Source organism: Temnothorax curvispinosus, unplaced genomic scaffold, assembly GCF_003070985.1.
Source record: "Temnothorax curvispinosus isolate PA1 unplaced genomic scaffold, ASM307098v1 QBEX01009183.1, whole genome shotgun sequence".
Classification (NCBI taxonomy): Eukaryota; Metazoa; Arthropoda; class Insecta; order Hymenoptera; family Formicidae; genus Temnothorax; species Temnothorax curvispinosus.
In genome coordinates this window covers 145876-170396 of record NW_020218963.1, presented here as the reverse complement: position 1 = coordinate 170396, position 24521 = coordinate 145876, and the positions used below count along the sequence as shown (strand labels likewise).

Here is a 24521-nt window from a genome sequence, read left to right as displayed (position 1 = left end):
ACTAATCATCCAATTACCTAGAACTTTCTTCTGTTGGCCGGAAATAGCCGGATGGTTGGATTTGAAAAATTTCTAAGAACTGAGAAGATTTCTCGGTAACAGCTCGCCATAAGAGAGCATCCTTTCTCACTACCTTCCTACAAATATTACATATGATGTTCGTTTACGAAGACGATTTGCTATTTATCATTCCTTTTCATTTCCCTCGCGTCGCGACGCGGGCTTCGTAATCGAGAAATTCTGATGTCGAGCTACACTGTGATCTTCAGTTTTCCTAACAAGCACGGATGGTTCCCACGAGGCAACGCGTCGTAATTAAGAGCTAGAGATATAACGTAGATCGCAAGGGGAACGACGACAACAACGAGAAGAACTGGACTGGATTAAAGAGAGATAACTACATCGTAATCTCGAGATTCTCCACAAGAATATTATTACCACTCACGATTATCATCTTTATGAACAAAGAAATTATATTTTAAAAAAACTTATCGCATCAGAGACTCACAATCGCAATGTGTTTCTATTTCTTCGACTTTCGACCATTAACATCCCTCATCCTTTAGTCAAACGTGAAATCCTCATATACTTGCAAAATACTACACATCTAATTGAACAAATACAGATCTGCGTGTGACGGGATTAGTGGTTAGCATTATATTAGAATTTTTCATCCGCGGGTTTCTGGTCGCCCGAGCGTGAATTTGCATTCCAAGCGACTCTCTGTCATATTTCGTGCTATTTCGCGCTTGGTTTATTGGTCCAAAGCTCCAAAGTTAGCCTATTTGCACCTCCGGTAATGCGGGAACAATGCCGGATTTTCGTCGATGCTTACATACCCATCACGCAAGAGCCGCGGGAGGACGATATAGTACCATAGAATACACTAATGCGGCCTTCGCTCGTTCGTTCGCGTGCATTCAGCTTTGCTCGAATAACGAATTAGAGGATACGGCCAATAAATATTCGTGCCATCGCACACACGACAAAAATGGGTTATTCCGAAAAAATTACTTTCCAGCTGGAAAAGTTTAACGTACACGAGCGTACCTGATTGAACCAATCAGTTTTTTTATCCTCCTATTTAAACAAGGATAATCCTAATACTTAATAAACAAATTCTAAACAATCAATTTCAAATCACTCAAGAAATTAGACAAGACAAAATGCAATTAATGTCTGATATGCTTGGCATAAAATTATTTTTCCGTTCTATAAAGTGAAATGGGTTATATAATTTGAGTCGATGAATGTTTTATGCGAACAAATTTTCCAGTTCTTTCATATCGCGACGCTTAGAGTTACGGCGAAGCACTTCAGAATAAAGGGGTTCTTTGAAGTCACGTTTGCTCAGCTAAAATCGTCGCGGAGGAAGCAGGAAAGCTGCGGGAATGATAACGCCGCCGAGGAATTTGCCTGCATCCTCGAACTTACGGCAGACGTACATTGTTCCGCGTTCACTACACATTCCCGGATCTTGCTGTCGAATTTTCCTCGTGCATTAACGACGAGACGTACTGTCTCCCTTGTTAATATTAAATTTTACACGATAAAAATTCAACAGCAATCGGAACTGACGCAAATAACACGTGAATTTATACATTCGAGAAATTCCATAACATGATGGTAATAATTAATGTGACATAATTTTCTTAATAAAAGAAACGTAATAGAAAGCATTGGTTGCAAAAAATCCAGTGATAAACGTGGTCTATCGTATTTCGCGAATATTTACGAGCTCTCGGGTCAGAAGTGAAGAAAGTCGCTGCTCGACGTCTCAACGAAAGGCAAAATGGTTGGAGACTTAATATATTAAACATTAGATTGTAATATTTCGCACTGTACACAACCTTCTCCGAAACTGGTGACTTCCCACAAGAGAAAATGGAGCCGTAGATTAAAATGAGAAGGTAGGGAGGACGGAAGGAAGGAAATTGAAGTGTTTGATCGTTGCGGTCGGAGGCGGTATAAATCGGGACCTTATTAGCGCGTCGCGATGGTCGTGGAAAAACTAATTTTAAATCTAACACAGGGCTGTGTAAGTAAACACATCGACGTGTCGCAAATATCCCGGGAGGGTGCGTTCGTCGCACGGCAGGATGGATAATCGATTAAGTCGAGGTATATCCACTTATCCGCTTGCTCTCACACCCCGCAGAGCGCAAATTCCAGAATCTCAAAGAGGCGGTGCACACTGCACGAGGTACCTTAAGACGGGGTGGATATGGCGCTCAATTTGCACGGATCCTTGGCTAAGCCTCCAAAGTGATAACCGATCTACTAGATGCAGCCGGGGCGGATCACCAAGTTCCATAACGCGTCCCGTTACCTGCAACCTACCCTCGTATCCCTAGTAAGACCACGCTCCGACGAATAATTACCACTCACTTACAACGGCGAAGCCATAACTTTTCCATGTCAAAGCTCGCGCTTGTATTGCGTCGCGATATGAAAAAACGTAAAAATTAATAATGAAGAACTGCGTTTTTAAAAATATCCTTAAAAGATTACATTAAATTATGCAATCCAATCAAATGTATTATTATTATTATTATTATTACAGATTTAAATGCTAATATATGCAGCATTACTGCTGATGCCTCACTTTTTGAGATACAATTCTCTACTTTATTTCTGGTTTTTATGCATAGTAATTTATGCTTTTATTATTACACTTTAATTTATTATTATTATTATTATTAAATTATGTTGAAATGATAGAAATGGTTGCACGTGAAATAATTTGTTGGGAAGATTTAATGCGTGGAAAAAGCACGTCCGAAATACTGGTACATCAAAGATTGGTTAGTCGTATTCAGTGGACTTGACGTTGGGTGAGATGCATCACCGTATTACATTCCCGTACGAAACCATCAAGCCACCTCGAGGATGGTACGCGTGCACGAAGCGGGGCGTGCCGCCGTAATCTCAATTCAATTTGAGAGCACGTCGTCGTGCAACGAGGAGTCCCTTTCGTGATAATCTCCGCCGGAAATACTAGACGGCCGAAACTTCGCGACTAACGCGATTTTCAAGTAAATTTCACTGCCATTAGGATGACACGCCATGGCTCTTAGTCGGAGTATCAGCGGACTCACTTGCCATGCACGTGTAGGTACCTGTCTTTCGCTAAATGCGGACATTCGAGGAGGAGTTAATAGCCGCACGATATTATCATCAATATTTTATTTGGAAATTATTTAAATCCCCATTCCGATCAGTTATGATAATCATTAATCAATCTGATTATTGGACAAATCGGATCGAATGGAATAAAGTATAATTCGATAATAGTATTATAGTTGATATGTCGCGAATTATTGTTATATATAAGACCATCTCAACTCGATACATCGTTCCACTAGACTCGACAAAATTAAAATAATCAGATATGGTAACATGCCAAACGAATTAGCATCATGAATGTAAGTATACCGTGAAAAATGTAATCATTATATATCACTCTCGATTATTCCTTTTTTAAATAGAGACAAAAAAATAGAACATACGTTTTACGGTGTTCAGAGAGCTTGGTAACAAACCTCGTTGGAAAACAAATATAGTAGACCGACGGGAGACATCACGGAGCGGTACATCTTAAAAGTCCCGTAGCTGGGATCCTTTTAGCAAATTACGAAGTTATCGGAAAACTCTCCCGAAGGGGGACACGCCTCGCGGCATTATATTTAATAACGTCCAATAAACGTTACTCTCCGCCACTGCTTTTTCTTCTCCCATTTTTCTCCTCTGCCCTTCTTTTTTTCTCTCCTACTTCGCTCGCGCCCCTTCCGTGTTCGTTTTACCCCGCTTTCGTTTCTCTCCGCGCTGCACTTTCTCTCTCTTTTTCAGCGTGCCGCTAATGTTTTTAGTTTTTACTTGCGTCATATTAAAACGATTGATTTCGTTCGCGACGTGTACGTCCCGTCTCTTCGGAGATACTGTTCCGCACCGAAAACCGATATCGACCACTTTCAGTCTGGGCGCGAGTCGAATAAACGGCCGCCATTAGCCCCGAGAGTCCTGCGGCGTAACACAGGAATTTGTACATCCACTCGGTTTCGAAAGTGGTCCCAAAGCTTGTAGCTTTCGCGACGATTACATTAACACGTTGTCACACGCGAATTTTTTCACGGCGACCGTAAATGACCGTGAGTCACCCGTTGCAGATGCATCGTATCTCGTTTTTCAGACGATTACTTTATCATTCAATAATTTTATTCGCACTGCAAACATTGACTTTAATTATTTACTAAATGTTTCTTAAAAACTGACGATTCTCTCTTTGTTACACAAATTTTTACGAACGTAATTCTAAATACTTGTAACTGCAGAAAATAAATTATCTCGTTTGCTAATTATTTTTTTGTCTATTTTTTTCTGTACACACAGAAAAATATAAACTACCTGCAAGTTAATATTACTTGATTCAAGTATTTGATAAGTTCATATATGAGCAAATCTACCATAAAGTCGTCATAAGTATCACATTTACTCAAAACATATTCTAGATCTTAGCAAGTTTAGTACTTGAAACAAGAATATTAAATTAATACGAACATTTTGTTTACTTACAATATAGAGTCCACGGAAGAGAAGCATATACTTCAATAAAGATATTACATTTTCTTGAGAGAAGTTTATCCGTTATTTGAATCAAGTAAAAATTTTATTCATCTAGAATAATCGTTTACTTCAAAAAAGAATTTGTATTCTCGATGATTACAATTAATATTATTTTTATTTTTTTAATTTTCTTTAATTCTTTAGTTCCTAAGTGGAATGTAGGTTAGGAGGTTTTCGTGCGCGGTGCGGAGGGGTAGTACTTACAGTTTAGAATATAAAAATTCCTGTCTTCAGGTGGACTTGAACCCGGTTCCTCGTGGTTATGAGTCTGACACTTTATCACTAGGCCACATCTCTGATTATATTCTTAGTGTTGCAGTATCTAGTTTTCACAGAAGTAATTTATTGATTTCAAGTATTTCATAATCTTACCTAAAGAATCAGTAAATATTCAAATCAAGCTTATGTGGCTTTTCTTAGATAAAGTTTACAGAATATACTTGAAATTAATGAATCACTTTCTGTCAAAACTAGATACTGCAGCACTAAAAATATAATCAGAGATGTGGCCTAGTGATAAAGTATCAGACTCATAACCACGAGGAACCGGATTTCAAGTCCACCTGATGACAGGAATTTCAATATTCTAAACTGTACCCCTCCGGACCGCGCACGAAAACCTCCTAACCTAGAAGAATGTCGTTCTACAGCCAAGTATTTCATATTCTTACCTAAAAAATCAGTAATATTCAAGTCAAGCTTATGTTGCTTTTCTTAGATAAAGTTTCGGAATATACTTGAAAGAAGAATAAATTCTTCTTTTAAGCACATGATGATAAGCTTTTCTAATACTTATGATGAGTATATTAAGAAACTAATATTAAGAAAATATTCTTTGTTAAAGAAAACTGTTACTCAAACCAAATAAAATAAAATGAGTAATTGCTTTTCTTGGCTATAGAACGATATTTTTCTGTGTGTACTATCTTGAGTTCTTGAGTTCTATTATATCATATTTTGCCGATAACTTTCTGTACGTCAAAATGCATTTTTATTAAAAATCTATTCTGCTTTTGTTAAAATCTTTTTAGTTTGAACAAGTGACGAGTTATTTTCAACAGGCGAGATATTTTCCATCTGCGGAGCAGGGCGCTTGTATGAGTAAAACGTTTATCCAACGTGTTGAAGTCGTCAGGACGTTTTGGTCACGTTAAGGAAGCACGGAACGAAATCTCGCGTGCGCAAAGTTGCAGAAGGAGAGCAATCGTATACGGAACGGAACGAGCCGGTAAGATACGGTGCGCCAGGGTGGGACGGATGGGACAGTGATGTGCAGCTGTATTTATAGTATGGATTGTGTCTGCTTGGCAGCTCGCCATCAGATGAACGGCTCTCCTAAGAGCCCTACGCGAGGCACGGACCAAGCAGCGGTACGTACAAAGTGCTATTGATAACTATTGTCTCCACATTTATCCACGAATCGCTTATTCCCTCGCGCAATCTTTCGACCACCGTCTTAAAACCAAAAAAGAAAAACGCTTTTCTTTACGCGAGAGAGCGACGACTGATGGCAGCGGCGATGGAAGTCTTTTTTCCAGTCCGAAGCTACCAATAGCGGCGGGGATGAATCACAATCGGTTCCGATCGGTACTCGTTCGCAAGCACGACCTGGCTTTTATTAGACCGGCTGACACCGAGGATCACTGCCAAACTAGGATCGCGCGAACAATAGCTTCCACGTATCGTCTCGGCCGGGCAAAAATAACTACAGTTGCCTGCATTTCCTATCGCACTCTTTTTGCATCAAAGTTGAAGCAGAGAGAGAGAGAGAGAGAGAGAGAGAGAGAGAGAGAGAGAGAGAAGAAAAGAAAGAAAGAGAAAGCGAAAAGGAAAAAAAATTCCATCAATGTTGGTTTAATTTAGAGAGAAACTTGCTGTAGACAAAAAAATGTGAATATATGCGTTTTTATAGTAAGTTTATGTATGTAAATGATTTTGAAGCGATAAAAATAAAACAAAAAGTGAACAAAACAAGCACGGGAGTATCCTTATTGCGGAAAGCGAATTGGCGATAGCGCAGTTTTAGGATTTCGAGATAATGTTTCTGGAAATACTTTACTTCGCGCGGTCGCGTGCCCAGAATCCATTTCCGTCGTCCAAATACCTCATCCCCCAGCTTCTAAGATTCCCAGACGACTCCGGAACATGGCGGATCAATGATCTATTCGCTCCATCTTAATACGCGTACCATACGTCTCATACGATGCGTGACATGTCGAGGGAATTTTTATTATGTGCAATCTATTCAGAATTTAGATGCCAAAATGGATACCCAAGATCTGAAACCTTAATCTCATTTTAAAAGAAGATTTCGCTTCCAAAATATCGAAAAAAATTTTCTCTGCATCGCTCAGTTTTATAAATTGATCTTTCTTTATACGTAACAGAGAGAAATTTGTTACGTTACGAAAAACGATATAATTTCGCGACAATTCCGTCACTCCTACTTGACAATAGCAAAGAGAAAAAGAGAAAAAAATCCTTTTTGTAAATCTATATTAATGTTACAGCACATATTTCGCGCTTTCTGAAAAATAAGGATCATAATAATTTTTCTAAAGTGTTTTAAACCATACTTCTATCTCTTCTTGATCTATCTCTTCTCTATAAAAAATCCCAAGTCACCGTTCCGACCTTTACCTATACACCAAGTGCAGCCACCGCCATTGTTACCGTTTTAGCTTTTTTCATCGATTACCGTTACCCCAAAGAGGGTATCCCCGCGAAGCTTAACACCGACTCGAGAACGGCCGTACCGTCCTTGTCTCGCATATCCCCCTCGTATTCCTAGGATTAGAGCTGGCTTTAATGCCCCTGACGACAAGGGATTTCGAAGGGTAATTGAATACGGACACGCCGAAACGTCGCGGTTAAAAGTTCCAAGTGTCCTGCTATCGCTATTCGCGCGTGGTTTTGTCCATTTTCTATCCATTGAAGGGCGATCGACTTAATTGATAAAATTAGATCCCGAGGTTCAACTGGACTTCAAGTGTCCCTTTAATTATGTAAGATAGCAATAAAGCGCCTTTGGCGCGCGAACTAGCGCATGCATGTTAATTCTTTCTGAGTGACCCGGCGAACGGAACCGGAAGCAATGTCCCCTTTTTGTGCCAGTCGGTCCGTGCTTAGGCGCTCGCCGCTGATCGATTCGGCGGGATTCGGTTTTGATCTGTCACGTGGAAGGAACCGATCGCCCTCAACCGAGTATTCACTGTCAAGCCCCCGTAGCCGGGTGGATGAAGATTATTCGCTTGTAGCTCGTACTCGCCCGTAAAAATATCGTACAGCCACCATTTCGGGTGGCACACGTACGAAACGACAGCGCGAATATTAATATGTACGGCGGCGTTTCGAGATTCGATAAACACAGGGAAATCCCTACTACACTCAAGGAGAAATTTACATCATATTTTGGTCAATATATAATGTGAATTTACATGATTTTGACTTTTCTGTTTTCCTTGGGAACAATTACAAATTAACTGAATTGAACCGATGACGTAAACTGTGTTTATGCGCGTCCTACAGCGCCCTACAGGCTGATACATTATGCGCAGCATCCGTTACAGTGCAAAACTCGCTGGAGCGACTTCCGGGGATGATCGGTTGCATCCTGCAGAGAGCGAACGATATTTAACGTGGGCGAAAGATAGGTCAGGTCGTAAAAAGCCGCGGCGCGCACCAGTTTATGCATGCATGTGGAGACATATTGCGATTCACACAAGACTCTCTCCTTCTCTCTTTCTCTTTCCCTGGCATCGGCTGCTTCAAAAGGAGAAGCCAGGTGAAGTGTATACTGTATATCTCGCGTACTCGGCGCGCGCGGCGGAGGCCACCTTCGTGCATGCACGAGTAATTCAGGTGGTATCGATGGCGCCCGCAAAGCACGTTATTTTTAGTTCAATTTGAACGCTCGAACGGCACCATAAAGCGAGAACGCCACGTACGTTATAATATAATATAACCGGCGGGTGTGACGGGGGAAGAAAAATGGGCGACGAAGGGGGTCTACGAAGGAAGGGGAGGGAGTAGGCTTCGCGGACAAGCGTCGCCTAGTTGCCGCGCGGTGGAAACTTTCGCGCCTCGACACGGCGAGAGGGTATTTTATTTTATTTTTTTTTTCCAGTACGGACGCGCGTGCGCGCGCGTGCCCATGAATTACTTAATAATTCCATGAAACGCAAATTACCCCGTCGTCGTATCGGGCATAAAGATGGCCGCGTATCGCCCCGTCAGCGATCCCCCGTTCCCCTACGACTCCGTTCCCCCCGAGGACCGAACGTCGCGCGGATTAACTCTTAACTGCTGACGTTGATAAACTCCCTCGGTCGTGTAAAGCGTTAAAAGTTGGAAAAGCTGTTTCGCGCGAGCGCGTTACCGAGGAAAGGGAAGACGTCTATCAAAATACTTTACAAAGTCTAGGCTATATTCGACGGGAGGTCGTTGCATTTATCGCCGAACCGAAGATATTTCAACAGAATCGATTCTAGTCGCGTTTCGATGCGCATCATTGAACTTCGCTGACCTGTTTAATAATAAAATTGACAATAATGATGATAATTTTATCGAGTTTATTCATTAATGTTTCATAGCAAAGCACAAATAGAGCGATTTTTCTAAACAGGGATTTACATCTTTTCCGAGAGACTCGGTAGGGGTATAGTAGTCCGTGAGGACAAAAACGGAGTATTTCGATTGCGGGATGAGCTGAACGCCATGAAAGGGAATCCGTTTAGCATTGTTAATATTTGTCGAAACTGTATTCCACGGTAGTAAGTAAATGCACACGCTAATGGGAAGAGATTAAACCCGCGTATAATTATTTCGCAGTTGAAGAGATTTTGCTCGCATATTTTCTCATTTCTCGCTTTTATTACTCTTACGGAGCGGTTCGGATCTTATTGAATCGTACAATTAGAAAATCCGCGTTTATATATATGTATCTCATTGGCGGAAAGACTGCCTCTCCGTCGACGTTTTCCACTCGCGCGCGCGCGTGTGCGGGGCCTTCCGACGTTACGCGGGCACAAATCAAAATCAATAAGCCGATTATTGGCCGCGCCGAGCGGAGATTACGCCGCTTTGAATTGACACCCAGGACGAGGCGGAGTGAGCCACCGGCGCGCGCGATTCAATCCCGCGGGCTCTCCCGACAGGCGGACATCCGTCCCAGTTCCTTTTTCCACGCGCGCGACGCGAGAGAGTCGGCGACGGACAACGGGGCGAAATGGCGCACATGGATGCGGAGCGCCGACACCACCGCGAAATGCTATTCGAGCATTCGTTAGCGACGCGGAGCCTCGTCCTTATATACCCGCTGAACAAACGAGCGCCCTGACGGCGCGCATTCAGCCGTCTGTGAAAGACGCGAAAGACGGCTCGTTTTCCGCGTAATTTCATCCGCGCGGCGCGGCGGAAGAGAATTTATCAATAGCGCCTCGCGCGCGAACGTGGCGATGCCGCCGCCGCGCGGCGCCATCGTACGAGACGTTACGATAAAACGAGCCGTTGCAATAACGACGCGAGATGATTATTAAACAAAGAAAAGGAGAAAGAGAAACGCTCGAACGTTATTTGAAATTTAATGCGCGCGCGAAGTGATATCGTCCTGATTCTTGCAAATGTATAATTACGTAGGATTATAAATTTCACCTCTTTTTATACATTGTTACATACAACATTTTGTTTTTGTAGAAAATAATTGAGAGAAAGGTATATTTATTTCAACAAATATTATATTTATTTCAATAAATATCGCTGCCATGGTATTTTCAGGTTTAAATTTCGCTATAATACATATACAAAAAAAAACATACGAGCGAACAAAAGAGCGCGGTATTTGGCGCAACGGGGCGAACGTCAAACAGGTTTTTCTAATCACATTGAGATCGTTAATATTTCTGACTGTCAAAATTTTCAATTCAACGGTAAACAAAATATTCATAAAACCCTCCGATTACACGAGCCAAATGCTATTTCGGCCGCAAAAATCTTGTCAGAAAATTTAATAATAAATCCATTAAAAGACATATTTCAAATTTTCACAGAATTAAATAAAAGGTAATGTGACAGAAACGATAAAAAAATTCTCAGATTCTTCTTAAAACGGAAGTGTTAGATTGGCTTGATTATTTCTACAATTTCCTATAAAAAATTAATTGTGAATTAAGAATAATGAGACACGACAATCTAACTTTTTGTACATCAAAGCTTAAAGATATGGTTTTGTATTGAAATGTACGGGCACGTTTCACGATTTCCATTTTCTATTGCTATATAGCCTGGAAAAATGGGACAAACTATGGGCAGAATGCCTGAAACGTGGGAGGGTCTCCTGGAAGAGAGAGATCGCGTTCTACACTGGAGTTCCGAAGTCTTGGCAAGAGTGCAGGATAATGTTACGAATGAGGATACGTTTTTAATGGACTACGCTGACGAAAAGATCGATGCCAAAATCGATACGTGGATTAAAACCAATCGGACGCGGGTTGACGAGACCTTCAATAAATTTCCAAATGCGACAGAACAGCACAGAAATATAGTTAATGCTGGAATCGAAAAGGTGAGAGAGAGATTGACATGTCTTTTCTTTACCCAAAATATATACAATATATACATATACGTCAATTAGCACTGAAATTTTTTTCGTAAACTTTGTAAAAGGATTTACTGGAGATATATATATTGCAAAGATAGATTGTTTCTCGTGTAATGTCTAGCTTACTGAAGAGATACGAGCAAAAACAAGGAAGGATTATCAAAACGCATATAACGACATTAAAAAGTTCAACAAGAAGGTAGATCAGTTGGGTTCGGATGAAAGAAAGATTCACGCTGAAATACAAAATCTGGAGGCGGAATGCGCGGGTGACACGCAAAAATTTCAAAAAAAATTCGGCCCGTTGCGAGTTAAAGTTTTCGATAATTTGAGAACCGGCGAAAAAATGATATTCCAAGATAAAAGACTGAAAGGCGATTTTACTAAAAAAGTATGAGTTTTTTCTATATCCATAAAACCTGCGACCTCCATAATATCTCCTGATAATTCAATTGCGCTTACTCATCAGACTTACGATATTGATCACAAAAACTCTGCCGAGTGTGTGAAACGAATCGACAAATTGCTTAAAGACTTCGAGAAATGTGCGGCGAAAGAGGGAACGTAAATAAAGCGGAGGAAAATGTCTCATCGTCAACTCGCACCTTCGCACGTGCGATCGATAAAACACGTTTATAAAAAAAATTGTCAAAAAATACAATAAATTTTCTTCTTGAGATAGTACCTTGCTTTGTGATATCAGTTTTATTCGAAATTATTACGTAGAAAGGGGAAACTTTGGCCACCTATAAATTTACATTAATCAAGTAACAGAGATAGATTCGCTTTTGAATGCTCTTGTTTGATTTCCCGTTCTGTGAACAACCGGTTGCTTATCGTCTCGCACGAGATAGAGGATTCCTCGATAATCTTCCCATCGTAATTTGTGGCGTAAGTAAAGGGAAAAGCGAAGAAAAGGAAAGAATCGAAGGTCGTTTTTGCCTGATAAACGTGTTGCCTCTAGAACGAAAAAACTGGATTATACAGGGTGTTCCGAAATCGCCGGATGTCTCTTTCACCGCGCTATGATTCGCTTTAGAATCAATCTTTTTTCGGTAAAAATGTCAAAGTGTTATAAATGTACGTAGTCTTCAAAATTCATGATTCAAAAGAAGGGCTTCTAAGCTTTAAAAAGGATGAGATATAAGGGGGTCACATAAGTTCTCTTCAATAAATTTTATGCGGGATTAATAGAAATTTAATAGGGAGCTTATAAAGATTTACAATATTAAAAAATCTGAACAATATGACAAATAATGTTCTCGACATATTGGAGAAAAGTGTCCAGGAAAATTAACAAGAACGGTGATTCCAAGATCACTCTGTATAACGAGATATAACGAGATTAGAGCTTCTTCTCCGCTTCTCCCTGCAGGTTGCGTCACAGATTCGAATTCTCTTCAGCGATCGATGGATCCGGACTCGCAGAGTCATAGAATAACGCTAGTAACCTTCACGATTCCTTCGGGACTCGCTATTACAGATCCTTTTGCGTCGCGTACCCTCGAGTCTCTCCAATCGCGATCCTAGAATGCCACACTCCAGATGACGGGAGGCAACGGGATCGGAGAAGAGAGAGAGAGAGAGAGAGAGAGAGAGAGAGAGAGAGAGAGAGAGAGAGAGAGGTATGAATATAAGACGATGCCGGATTCTCCGCATCGGCTTGGTTGGGATAGGCTCTCCCGGAGACTCTCATGATCGGGAGAGCATGAGACAGCAAGTGGTTCACACTTCACAGCTCCGTGATGCCACGATACGACAAACCAGGAACGTAACCGCACGATGTACCATTAAGGCGACCATTTCTAGCGACGACACAGTCAATGCCAAAATAGTTGAACTATTTTTAGTGGTTTCCAAGAATTTATTCCCGTTTGAACCGAAAGTAGTATTTAATTATATCGACTGATTCAATATTACATCGATTAATGGTGTATCTATACTTGTTCCAATAAAATTCTTAAAATTGCACATTTTTAATGCGACTCATATTAGGATTATAGTGATTAAATTATATGCACAGGTAACGAGATTTTCAAACATAATAACTTTAAGCCGAATACGGATACACACTGCATAATGAAATCAATCTAGCTAAACGAAATTTTCAAAATTTAACACTTCCCATATAACTCGTGTTAGAGCAGTAGAACTCACGACATCCAAATTATTCATGCACTATGTAATTCTGATCCCATTTGAAAGCTGTAATATAATTTATATACTGATAACTAGATTTGTATATCGAATCCATTATATATACATATGTGTATATAAAAGTCGTCATAATTATAAAATAAAATAAAATATAGGATATAAAAGAGAACACAAGTTTTAGTAATTAAGGCAAAAAAAATTCAATATCCAGAATAGGACATTTTAGTTCTCACAGTAGGTTAAACTTATTCATAAAATATAAAAGTTACGAGTTATTACGGCTGTCGCAAAACGTTAATTATGTAAAAGTATGTGTAAAAGATTACTGAGAGCTCTTCTGTAAATACTATCTGCTTAACTAGATCAATACACGTCTGAATACGATACATTCGGCGACACAAATACAAAGTTGCATCAATTATGGACGATTATACTTTTAATATAGATAATAAAAAATAATTTATGCAATAAAGCATTTTAAATTGCAAAGCTCGAAGTTTAAATTTTGTCACCTTCTAACTTGTTCATATTTCTAATACTGTGTAAATTTTTTAAGTTTTTACCGCAGTTTTTAAGAGTTTCGATTTTTGCTGTTTTTTTTTAAATACCGACAATTAAAATTTTTTTATATCGGTAATTATAATGATAATATAATAAAAAGGCGGTGATTTCAACAGTCGATAAAATTACTAGTGAGTTTACCGATAATGGACAATTAAAAAATCAATCCTTTGAATTCTTCTGAAAAATCGATGCACTAATTAAAATTTCGACAGTCATAATTCTATAAGAATTCCTATGATTTTGCTATTCCAAAATTTATTTTTGAGAATACAAATCGCGTAAGTTTAGAGCCAGAAACTGATAAAGTTGTAATAAAATATATAAAATAGCACAAATCACACAAAGCCGCGAGTTCGTCTAACGTCTAACGCATTCGGATCACAAATTCTAGAACGATCGTCTCTTAAAATCGCATACAAAGAAAGCAGGATGCATTCGTGACACGATCTCTATGAGAGATAGAGAAAAATGCCAATCTTATTTAAAAATGTAGGGATGTGAGAAACAAATTCTTTCGATAAAACACTAATCGACGCGATTCGCGGATTATCGTGACGTGATAAATTATTGCGCGATCTTTTATTTCGCTTCGTAATTACAATTATAAAATTTCCGGAAAAAAAACTTACGCGAATAATGATTTTCGATAATTTCCTAACAAAATGTCCAATGGAATTTCAATAATAAAATTTCCGATACACCTTCTGCTACATGTGCGGTTTTAACGGTCTGACCTTATTATACTTGCGTCACCCGATTATCCGAAAAAGAGATGGACGTAATTCGTTTTACAATTACGTAACGTGTGCGTTTGCAAGTATAAGTATACTTATCGTGCCGCCTTTAACATTAAAAACACGACTCCTCTACACGACCTTCAGTAGCCGTGATCGTCTAGTGGTTAGGACCCTACGTTGTGGCCGTAGTAACCCAGGTTCGAATCCTGGTCACGGCAATGCGTGAAAACATTGTCACGGTGAAGGTTTTTTTTTCTTTTATCTCGCATTAAATATTAACTAAACAGTTATTTGACAGCACTATCACAGCAAATTCTTTTTTTTGCCCTTAATTTATTTTTTAAATAATTTATTAACCGTGCAAAATTGCGTGAAATTATTCTCATTACTAAAAATATTTTTCTTCCTATTTTTAATATTTTTATAAATATTTTTATTAAATAATTATTATAATTATTATATTGATTAAAATGTGTTTAAATCTTCCGACTCATGATTATCAATTTGCATATAATTCTATGAATTGTCCGCGTATATAAATTATATAGATTCATTCCTTGTAATAAGCTGAACGGTATTCAATAAAACCGCGATGAAAGGAAAACTTTGACGTACAGCAAAATCAAATGCAATAATTGTCGCAATCGTTCTTCGAATACCTTTGCCAAAAATACTAACAGATTGTGACATTTGATACGCCGATGTGGCGTTATGCAACTGGATGCATCCATGGTAAATTAATATGCAAAATTGCATTGTCAGGGAAACAATTTGAGGAATGATCAGCATACACTCGCGAATTGTGCAATTGTAAACTATTATAAATAAAAGTACAATTCGCCACCACATAGCAGTGCAGTGCGGGATCGAGCACGATTCGTATCAGACTTGAAATTTTTAATCGGACTTTCGTTAATCATCGGCCGACATGATTAGCCGACATCAATTTTTCCTATTAATTCATATTTTGTGCTGCGCTAGTTCGTATAAAAATCTTTTCAATTAATATTACTTCATAACATCTTAATAGCAATTTTGTCAGAACTATATCGAGAATTTATTATTTTTTTTTGTATTTTTGTATTTTTTGTACATAAATTGTTTTATGAAAATCAGTTTATTTAATTAGATAAACGTGAAATTTTCATTTAATTATCTGTACAAATCGAAGAATTTCTTATTTCTTTTTTTTTATATTGAAAACCTTGGATAATAAAAGAAAAATATTCTTGGAAGTAATTTCAAGTGTTTAAAATGTGGTTTAAATTGTTCTCTCTTAATGTTACACGCTCTAAAAGATTTGTAAACACGTATCTGTTATTACTGGTAATTTATACATTACTAATTTAATTTATACAATGTCGTAATGAACGTAACGTGTGCTTGCAGTGACAATTCATGGCATTTTATTGGACGCAAACGACGCCGAAACTTGCAATTTGCTATGTGTACAATGTAACGCGACCGCGGTATTTGCGAACGGCCACTGTGAATGCAATTTTGATGAAGGCAGTGACGAAGGTATTATCATACATTTACAAATATATCTTCCATGTAAAGTGCTAAGACAGTTGCCAAAAAAAAATATATATATAATCTCCCATAATCACGTTTTAACAATACCGTACAGTTTCAGGTTCGGAATGCCTACATCGCATACAGAAAGAAATTCAAGCCATCGAACTGAATATGCTTTCCGAGGATCTGACAGATGAGGAGCGAAATGTGCGTTCTATATTAAAATACAGGCGTCGTCTCAGACCAGGTAAGATAAAATTGTATATAGTTGTCCAAAGCACCTGAACTTTCAACACTAAAATGTTTCAAAAGTCTCTTTGGAAAGGCATGCCTTCAGAAAAAGTGCCACATATGCCTCACTTCGTATTTCAGTTTCAAAAATTCCATCGTCATGTGGAACGATGTTTGAAAACTTTTCCTCTAAAAGTAGTTTTACACAAAGTAGTTTTACAATTAACTATTGACGATAGAGGTTCAACTTTGCTCATAAAAAAAAAACTGATTGGTATCCAAATCCGATTCTAAAACTCCAAAGAGCGTTTAATAAATGCCTAAGAAATGCCACGGAGGCATTTTTTTAAATTTCTAAAGCCGGGGTATCTCGAATAAAAGCTGTCGAATTACCTTGTAGGAGATGCCGAGAAAGTGGCACAGTATTTTATCAATGGAGGACCAGCGGCTGGTCACTCCCATTTTGTCAGAGCGTTCAATGCGGCTTACGATAGCGCCGATTCTGCGACAAATTCGTTTTCGGGCGTAGTTGACAAAAGTAACCCCGAAGACGGATTTCACGGCGTATCGTTAACCAGTCCCGTTTCTTCGAATACATGCGACTCTCCGTTGTATATGGTATCAGAATCCGCTCCGTACGTGAGTTCGATCATGCATGGCGCAGAGATGTATCCTCCGATCTTAAGGGCGACGAATCCAGCTATCACCTATCCAACAACCGGATTGTACGATCCGTTTATTCAGTCACCATTGCCTATCCACCACGCTTTGGTCAGAGCGGTCACACTTCCCGCACACGTTTTGCACCATGTATTACATCCTCGTCTGTATCATCACCATCGCGGGATCGTCAGAAGCACTAATGTAAGTAACTAATGTGATACAACAGAATAATTTGCAGCCATTGATTCTATAATACGAATGTCTGTGCCTCTCATTTTTTAGATAAAATTGTAAAAGTCTAAGAAATTAATCGTACGTTCCTAATCAATAGATATATATATATATATATATATATATATATATATATATATATAATAACAAATTAAAATGAAAAAAACATTAACGCAGCAATTAAATCCTTTCCTATCAGTTGCCATCGGATACATCAGATACAGGCATTGTTGGTCAACCAATATGTGAAAATAATGGTGATTCTACTTCCAACCTTCCTACCGCCAGAAATAATGCAGTAAGTGTCGCAATAATATAGGTAGTGTTTCATAACTCGTAATTGTCATTCAATGGTAGATGGATTTAATGGTAGATTATTGCATAAATTTGTAACTTTTCCTTAGTAAATAATGAAGTATTATAATAAAGAATTGTGTCATTAAAACCAAGGAGAAATTGCAACATTTTGTTTGTTAACACACACACACACACACTCACACAAGTTGTGACATTGATACAAATGATTGTTTGATTGCTGAAGTTATTGAATGCAATTATAAATGACCGACTAAGCATTTAATTCACCTTTAGCAAGAGAACAATTATAAATCACAATTTATCTTTTCCAGAATAAACTTGCTGAGCAAAATGTCGGATTTAATGCTCCATCACAGTATCCATACATCACACACGCAGAACAACCAACGCTTTATCATCTCCCACACACTTCTTATTATAGTCCTTTGATGAACATGCTCCACCCTATATCTGGCTATGTTTTTCAACCTGTATCGCAATACACACCACCGGACCCGCTGACTTCTGCGTCTAATCCACAGTCTTCTTGCGGGAATTATGCAAATACTGAACAGAGAAGTGTTTTAACTACTGACAAAGCTGTATATTCTAATGATGAAACGGAAAAATCTGACGATGCAACTAGAAACATTTCTAAAGACGAGAAGAAAAATGGAACCGATAAATCATAAGATAAATTAAATATTGTATACCTAATCTATCCAAAATATAAACTTGTGTATTTTTTGTTTTTATTAGCACATCATATTCGTACAACAAGCAAATTATGATTATTAAATTTTCTTCTTAATAAACAGTATTAATTATACATTCTTAAAAATTTTGAACATTAATTTATTTATCGACCTATTTCAATCATTCTATTCCGAACCAACTAAAATATGTATACATGTAACATGCTTTTATCGTCCTGTATTATTTTGAGTTTTAATTAAAATTTGAAAATCTAATAATAGAACCCAGTGTAAGATTTTCTTTATTCAAATTTTGAGCCAGAGATATAAAAACTAGTAATTACTTTAATTCTCCGAACATGACGCATGGCTCTAAGTTCAATCCCGACTTTCATCGCATATCTCTCGATTTTATAAGAATTTGATTGGAGAATCGAGAGTTATGAGTAAAGAAGAATTTATGATAAAGTTTATCTGATAAATGACGACCCATTTCGGAAATCCATACTTCATTTACAATATTACTTTAATTCTCTGTCTTATATATTGTGTGAAACAGTATAGAATCTAAATATGAGCATATATATATATATATATACAAATGTTTTATATAAAATGTAAAACATACATGTATAAATAAAAATTCACTTTCCACAGTTCCAAATCTTCCTCTTTACCTCCTTCCCTTGCCTTTTCCTTTCTTCGAAGTCGACGTAGACGGCTGTGACGCCTGCTCGCCAGAGCTCTGCTTACCCTGACGAGTCTTCAGCTTCGTAATCGTGGTGCCGACGTACTCCAGCAGAGAATCTCTGGTGGGAAACTCCGGCCGTACCGGCTTACCGTCGTCGTTTTTCAGCTGCACGCGAATACGACCGCGGAACAGAGGCTCCTTGCTACGCTCTTTCGGATGTAGCTTGTTCTCGACGCCTACGTTGAGGCCTGCCGCCAGTAGAACATCCCGTATTTCCTGATGCGTTGGATTCTCCACGCACTTATCTTTAGCCAACTTTCGCCCGCCCGCCAAGCTTCTCTTGCTGTTCAAGTATATTGGATAGATGCATACCCACCTGTAAAAGAACAGCATGAGAAACAATGGCAGACTGTAAATTTACAACAGTAAAGGTTTAAATAAATAAAATATGTCAAATATTTTCTTTGAAAATAAAGTGCTCATTTCAGGTACTTTCCAAAACAAAACCTCTCACAATGAAAGGGTCTATTGTAGCTTTTTTAACCTGTTTTATCTATAAATTCAATTTTAACATTAGATATAAGGTCTGTTTGCTATTGCTGAACTAGCACAGCCAGTTCAGCAATAGAAAACAAACCCATAAATTCGTTCAAATCAATTTTATAGGTTAGGTAACGCACTAAAGCGTAATGTACTTTTACGAGCTAAAGAAACATTGTGTAACTTAATATTTAAAAGATATACCTTAATTTGAAGGTATCTTTCTAATTTATTGTCATTATCACTTTACCTCTCACGCTCACTGTGGTTCTTCGAAGGATTCCACGCAAGCGACATGTCGCTCAATGTTGCTATTGCTAGCAAGAGTAGCAAGAGTAGCACGTTACCAGCTGTAGTGTACCATATGTTGCACGCTCTTTTAGAATTTCCGGATTTATGTTCACTAAATATGGCTCAAAATACAAACGTAACGTGGATTTGTAATTTCTCTGTTGAAATTTAAACAAAGTATAGCATTTATTAATACACTATCAGAATCATTCGATGACACAAAACTAAAAGTTATGAAAAAACCGAGAAATATAAACTGTAGAGAATTAATTTATGCACTCTTCATTAAAGTGCAGCTAAATAAATGTGAAATATTCTTATTTATACACGAATTTTGTGCAATACGTGCGTTTAAATAATTATATATATTTGCTTTTAAATAAAGATATAAGAAAAAAAAAATAAGATTAATTAAGTATTGACGACGAAAAACAAAAAGTATGAAACCACGGGCTCGTCCGGGATTTGAACCCGGGACCTCTCGCACCCGAAGCGAGAATCATACCCCTAGACCAACGAGCCATATGACAGCTTGTGCCAAAGATTGACCTGAAGTCTTTGCGCGCTTTATATACAGCTGTATACATTATGTATATTTACCATCAGTGAGAATTAAATCTGATGAGCGGCCGTTTTGCTTGTATGTATATGTACCACTTACCGTTTTGCTGGGCTGTCACATCCATTTTCAACATTTGAACTATTTAGCATACACCTGTTTTGACACTGCCGATAAAATCTCCTTATACCTTATATATATACATATACTTGGTGCGATTCCATAATTATAATTTGGGGCTACGCCCATAATTTTCGTGTTGAGAAACAATACTTATACACAATATCCTTATATTGCATATAAATATATGTTGTTCAATTTAAAAATTAACTAAAATTCCGTTTGTTATAAAAAAATGGACCAATCATATTTGCAATATCTTGGAAAAAATATGTTTGCTGTAAATAGTGCTGCGCAAAAGTACAGTTTAAGAGTCAATAGTCGAATAAAATCTATCAATTTTGTGTAATCCAGTTTATACAAATTAAATTATACAATTCAATTATATTGTACATAACAATTTTATATCATTAATTATTTTTGCAACAGGATATATCGTTTTGTACATAATTCTTAGCATTATATTAATATATCTTTTCACAAATTTAAATTTTTTAAAATTGCAAAGAAAATTAATTTTTGCTCATTATTAAATCACACCCTCCCGCTTTATTCCTACCTACCCGTATTACTTATTCCTAATTCCTACCTAAGTTTCTTTCAATTATATAATATTAATGAAGTTTCCTTCTATTGACGAAAATCACACCCACCTTATAACTATACATATATCCTTGCTCATTCGTTTTCCTGTATACCTACCCAATTTTTATCTAATATTTTTACCCATATTATTCCTACCTATCCGAATCTCTATCTAGTATACCTATAGTTAGCAATTATCTGAAATCAAACAACCGTGCGGCGTACGCGAATTTGATTTTCGAGACCGTTTAGGAGTTTTATTGGGAATTTAAATTCAGATAAATGACGTAAGATCCGAAAGAGATAATAAATTTTTTATACAATTAGAAATCATAAAAAATATCTTTTTGTATTTTGTAAATTTTTAACATTATTTTTTTGTACAATATATTAATTTGAAATTATTTTTAAGTAATGTAAAATTGATTCTAAAATATAATTACCTAGATAATTAACTAAAAAAAAATCTTCTATTTTATAACAATATATAAATATATATATATACACGTGGATCTCACGTCATATTATCATTACTTTAACTGGTAAAATTCAGTTATCAATTACCTTAATATATATATGTTTATTCATCACTCACCGACCCTGATGCGCAACAACGGAATTATTTCTGCCACGTAGCTACGTTGATTCTGTAACATACAAATACAAAAGTCATGTTAAAATGATATTAAAAAAACCCAATGTTTTAAAACAAACGTCTTATGGCATCAAACTTTTTATTCATTATTCAACTAGATATTTATTTAAATAATTATACATTTTCCAAAAATAATATTTACAAGAATCAATTTTTATAAAATATTTAATTACTCCTTTTCTTCTAACTATTATTTCTAAATTGTGGTGAAACAAAAAACTCAAGAATAAACATTTACCCCAAAGTTGTTCCGCTGGCGCCTGATGCCTTTCCCAGGCCTCCTCCTTTTCCTCCTCCTCTCAGGCTGCATTCTCACGTTGTCGGCTCCCTCGATGATGTGACACTTTCCGCGTCATTATATTCTGAAGCATATAAATAAATAATTTGATATTAAATACTTTTTACGCGTCAAACTTCTTATTCATCATTCAATCAAACATTTACTTAAATAATTACACATTTTCCAAAAAAGATCTTTACAAAAATAAAATCTTATAAAATTTCAAAATACTTCTTTCTTTCTAATTATTATTTCAAAATCATGATAAAAAATAAAACGACTAAAGTATATATAACGCATATATTTTAACAAATTAACACGTTAGCAAAAACTTAAATTACTTTTACACAAAATAAAAAATAATATTTACCGTAATGTTTCGTCGGAGTCTGACACCACTCAATAGGCTTCCTCCTCTTCTTGGGTTTTTTTATCTGAACCCTTTTTCTTGCCTCATACAACAGAGGAGTTATATACAAGATTGATCTGTAACATACAAAAATATTCAAACAAAAATATCCTATATGATATCCTAATTCTGATATAATTTCAACTGTTATAAATTTTAATTATTTGGAAATATTTGATATATTAACAAGTAATATTTTATATATATTTATTAATATTAATTAAGTCATAAATAATTTATTAAATATTTAAAAAATCTTAAAAAATAAGCTACAATATTTTAAATGAATAAGTGGATGAATACGACCGTATATATGAGATATACAATCAAATTACGGAAAGGCAATTAAATATTGTATTTATTACAAAATGTATTAAACATTCAATACACATTACATTTCACAGTGATTTAAAAACACACACACACACACACACACACACAATACACTGCGCAAATAAACAATTATTTTCATCAGTATTAATTAATAAATAAAAATTATGAAATGCTCACCTTATCTGTCACACCTGATCGACCGTCTCCTCGGCTTCTCCCCTGCCTTCTCTTCTTTCTCCGTTGCTATTCTTCGTGGCACTTACATCTATTTCCTAAAACAAACAAAATATTGATTACAATTAAACGCGATTACAAGCTTATAGAATACAATGATCGCGGCTTTGTCATATACTTTCTACGATATTTAATAATAATGCGACGCGACGGCGGCGCGCGGCGTCACTATACGTACATACGCGTCCCGGCCGAGTAGGAAAATACTTGAAATACTACATGCCCGCCTATTACTACAATTATTATTTCGTATTCGAGCGAATAAACGTATTAATATTCTTATCCGCGAATATCCGCGATATCCGCAGATATCCGCGATATTCGCGACATTCGAAAATATGATCGTCACTTTCGCGACTGCCCGCGCGCGGCGACGCGACACACCGTCGCGTCGGCCGAACAAGTATATTATACGTACCGCGAAATACGTATTTTCATGACGTATCAATACCGGAGCGCGAAATGTGTAATACTATACGCGACAGATACTGCGGTATACATCATATAACAAATGGAAGTCCAATTTTTGATATTTTTACCAGTTATTAAAGCGAGCTGCGACGCCACTCAGTCCGGAGCCGATTCGTCCCGTGTCCGCCCGGTCCGCCGCGCCGCGTTCTGGAAGAAGAACGTATAATCAACATGGCGGAGTCCGCGGAGTTGCGCGGAGTGCGGAGGCGCTTCGTCTGTCGCGCGTCGCGCGTCGCGCGGGCAACTTCTCGCGCCATAAGAGCGCTGCGGCGGCGTCACTGTCACTTAATGCGTCCCGCTGTCCCGCTCTTAACTTCACGCTTATGAATATTTTCCGAGCTTCGAGTAGGAAATATTGTACCCGCTTTTTATTATGGTTATTTTACAGTTTAGCAAATAGGCGTATTAATATTCTTGACAGATATCCATGCATGACATTCGCGACATTTGAAAATACGATCGTCCCTTTCGCGATATTGCTCGCGCGACGCGCCTTCGCCCGAACTATACGTACTTTTTAAGAACAATTCCCGAACGTCAAATCTATACTATACATGATAGATAAATAATGAACGCAAGGTTAATATACGTTACTATTTAAAGTGAGTCGCGACGCCACTCAGTCCGGAGCCGATCCGGAGCTCAGTCCGTGATCCCCGTGATCCCGTGATCCGTCCCGTGTCCGCCGCGTTCTGGAAACGGAAGAAGAATGTAATCAAGATGGCGAGAGTGCGTCGCGCGTCGCGGCCGCGGCCGGCGTCGCGGCGTCGTCTTCCGCGCGGTTTAACTTCACGCGCCAAGAGCAACGCAACGCCACTATCATACATACACGTTCCCTTTTGACTTTCGCATTTTATTTTATGCATTTTTCTCATTTTAACAATAAATGCTACACGCTTGCCTCATATAGCAGTCATTTTTTCGCTTTACTTTAAATATTGCATGTACGGTATGCAGTAATTGAACTTATTAATATTGCCAAAATATATTATGTAAAAATACATTTTTAATAAATAATCATTATATCATGTATGCCTTT

General features: G+C 37.6%; 4 protein-coding genes and 2 non-coding genes across 7 annotated transcripts in view; 3 read left to right on the top strand and 3 right to left on the bottom strand.

Annotated features, from left to right (window-relative positions):
- The window catches only part of LOC112458762 (poly(rC)-binding protein 2), a 124203-nt gene extending 100037 nt beyond the window's left edge, over nucleotides 1-24166 (bottom strand). Inside the window, exons 1-6 of the mRNA XM_025022546.1 lie at nucleotides 24077-24166; nucleotides 23551-23629; nucleotides 22955-23049; nucleotides 22406-22521; nucleotides 21994-22117; nucleotides 21696-21747 (exon numbers count right to left, since the gene is read on the bottom strand). The gene's annotated coding sequence lies outside the window, so the exon portion shown is untranslated. The remainder of the gene's footprint in view (nucleotides 1-21695; nucleotides 21748-21993; nucleotides 22118-22405; nucleotides 22522-22954; nucleotides 23050-23550; nucleotides 23630-24076) is intronic.
- LOC112458764 lies at nucleotides 5691-11798 on the top strand. The gene is made up of 3 exons (XM_025022551.1): nucleotides 5691-5993; nucleotides 10904-11185; nucleotides 11343-11798. Exons 1-3 carry the CDS (start codon nucleotides 5892-5894, stop codon nucleotides 11616-11618), a joined length of 660 nt encoding a protein of 219 aa, XP_024878319.1. The 5' UTR covers nucleotides 5691-5891; the 3' UTR covers nucleotides 11619-11798.
- On the top strand, nucleotides 14826-14897 carry Trnah-gug. The gene has a single exon. It is a non-coding gene; the product is annotated as a tRNA-His (tRNA).
- Nucleotides 15542-18399, top strand: LOC112458763. Of its 2 annotated transcripts, none has more exons than XM_025022550.1 (6): nucleotides 15542-15659; nucleotides 16069-16200; nucleotides 16316-16444; nucleotides 17054-17292; nucleotides 17522-17620; nucleotides 17952-18399. In XM_025022550.1, exons 1-6 carry the CDS (start codon nucleotides 15608-15610, stop codon nucleotides 18309-18311), a joined length of 1011 nt encoding a protein of 336 aa, XP_024878318.1. In that variant the 5' UTR covers nucleotides 15542-15607; the 3' UTR covers nucleotides 18312-18399. The 2 variants fall into 2 exon arrangements, with proteins under 2 accessions (XP_024878318.1, XP_024878317.1); XM_025022549.1 differs by having other exon boundaries at nucleotides 16310-16444.
- Nucleotides 18457-20008, bottom strand: LOC112458766 (signal recognition particle 19 kDa protein). Its single transcript, XM_025022553.1, has 2 exons — nucleotides 19796-20008; nucleotides 18457-19381 (listed from the first exon to the last, which is right to left on the bottom strand). The coding sequence occupies exons 1-2, from the start codon at nucleotides 19840-19842 to the stop codon at nucleotides 18988-18990; spliced, it is 441 nt and encodes a 146-aa protein (XP_024878321.1). The 5' UTR covers nucleotides 19843-20008; the 3' UTR covers nucleotides 18457-18987.
- Trnap-cgg lies at nucleotides 20287-20358 on the bottom strand. The gene has a single exon. It is a non-coding gene; the product is annotated as a tRNA-Pro (tRNA).
- Nucleotides 24167-24521: the final 355 nt, after the last annotated feature.

Coding starts and splice junctions, on each gene's coding strand:
- LOC112458764 (XM_025022551.1), top strand. CDS start 5,892: ATGTGCAGCTGTATTTATAGTATGGATTGTGTCTGCTTGGCAGCTCGC. Junction 5,994..10,903: donor GAGGCACGGACCAAGCAGCG/GTACGTACAAAG, acceptor ATTGCTATATAG/CCTGGAAAAATGGGACAAAC. Junction 11,186..11,342: donor TTAATGCTGGAATCGAAAAG/GTGAGAGAGAGA, acceptor TGTAATGTCTAG/CTTACTGAAGAGATACGAGC.
- LOC112458763 (XM_025022549.1), top strand. CDS start 15,608: ATGATTAGCCGACATCAATTTTTCCTATTAATTCATATTTTGTGCTGC. Junction 16,445..17,053: donor CAGGCGTCGTCTCAGACCAG/GTAAGATAAAAT, acceptor ATATGGTATCAG/AATCCGCTCCGTACGTGAGT. Junction 17,293..17,521: donor GGATCGTCAGAAGCACTAAT/GTAAGTAACTAA, acceptor CTTTCCTATCAG/TTGCCATCGGATACATCAGA.
- LOC112458766 (XM_025022553.1), bottom strand. CDS start 19,842: ATGTCGCTTGCGTGGAATCCTTCGAAGAACCACAGTGAGCGTGAGAG. Junction 19,382..19,795: donor AACCACAGTGAGCGTGAGAG/GTAAAGTGATAA, acceptor GTTCTTTTACAG/GTGGGTATGCATCTATCCAA.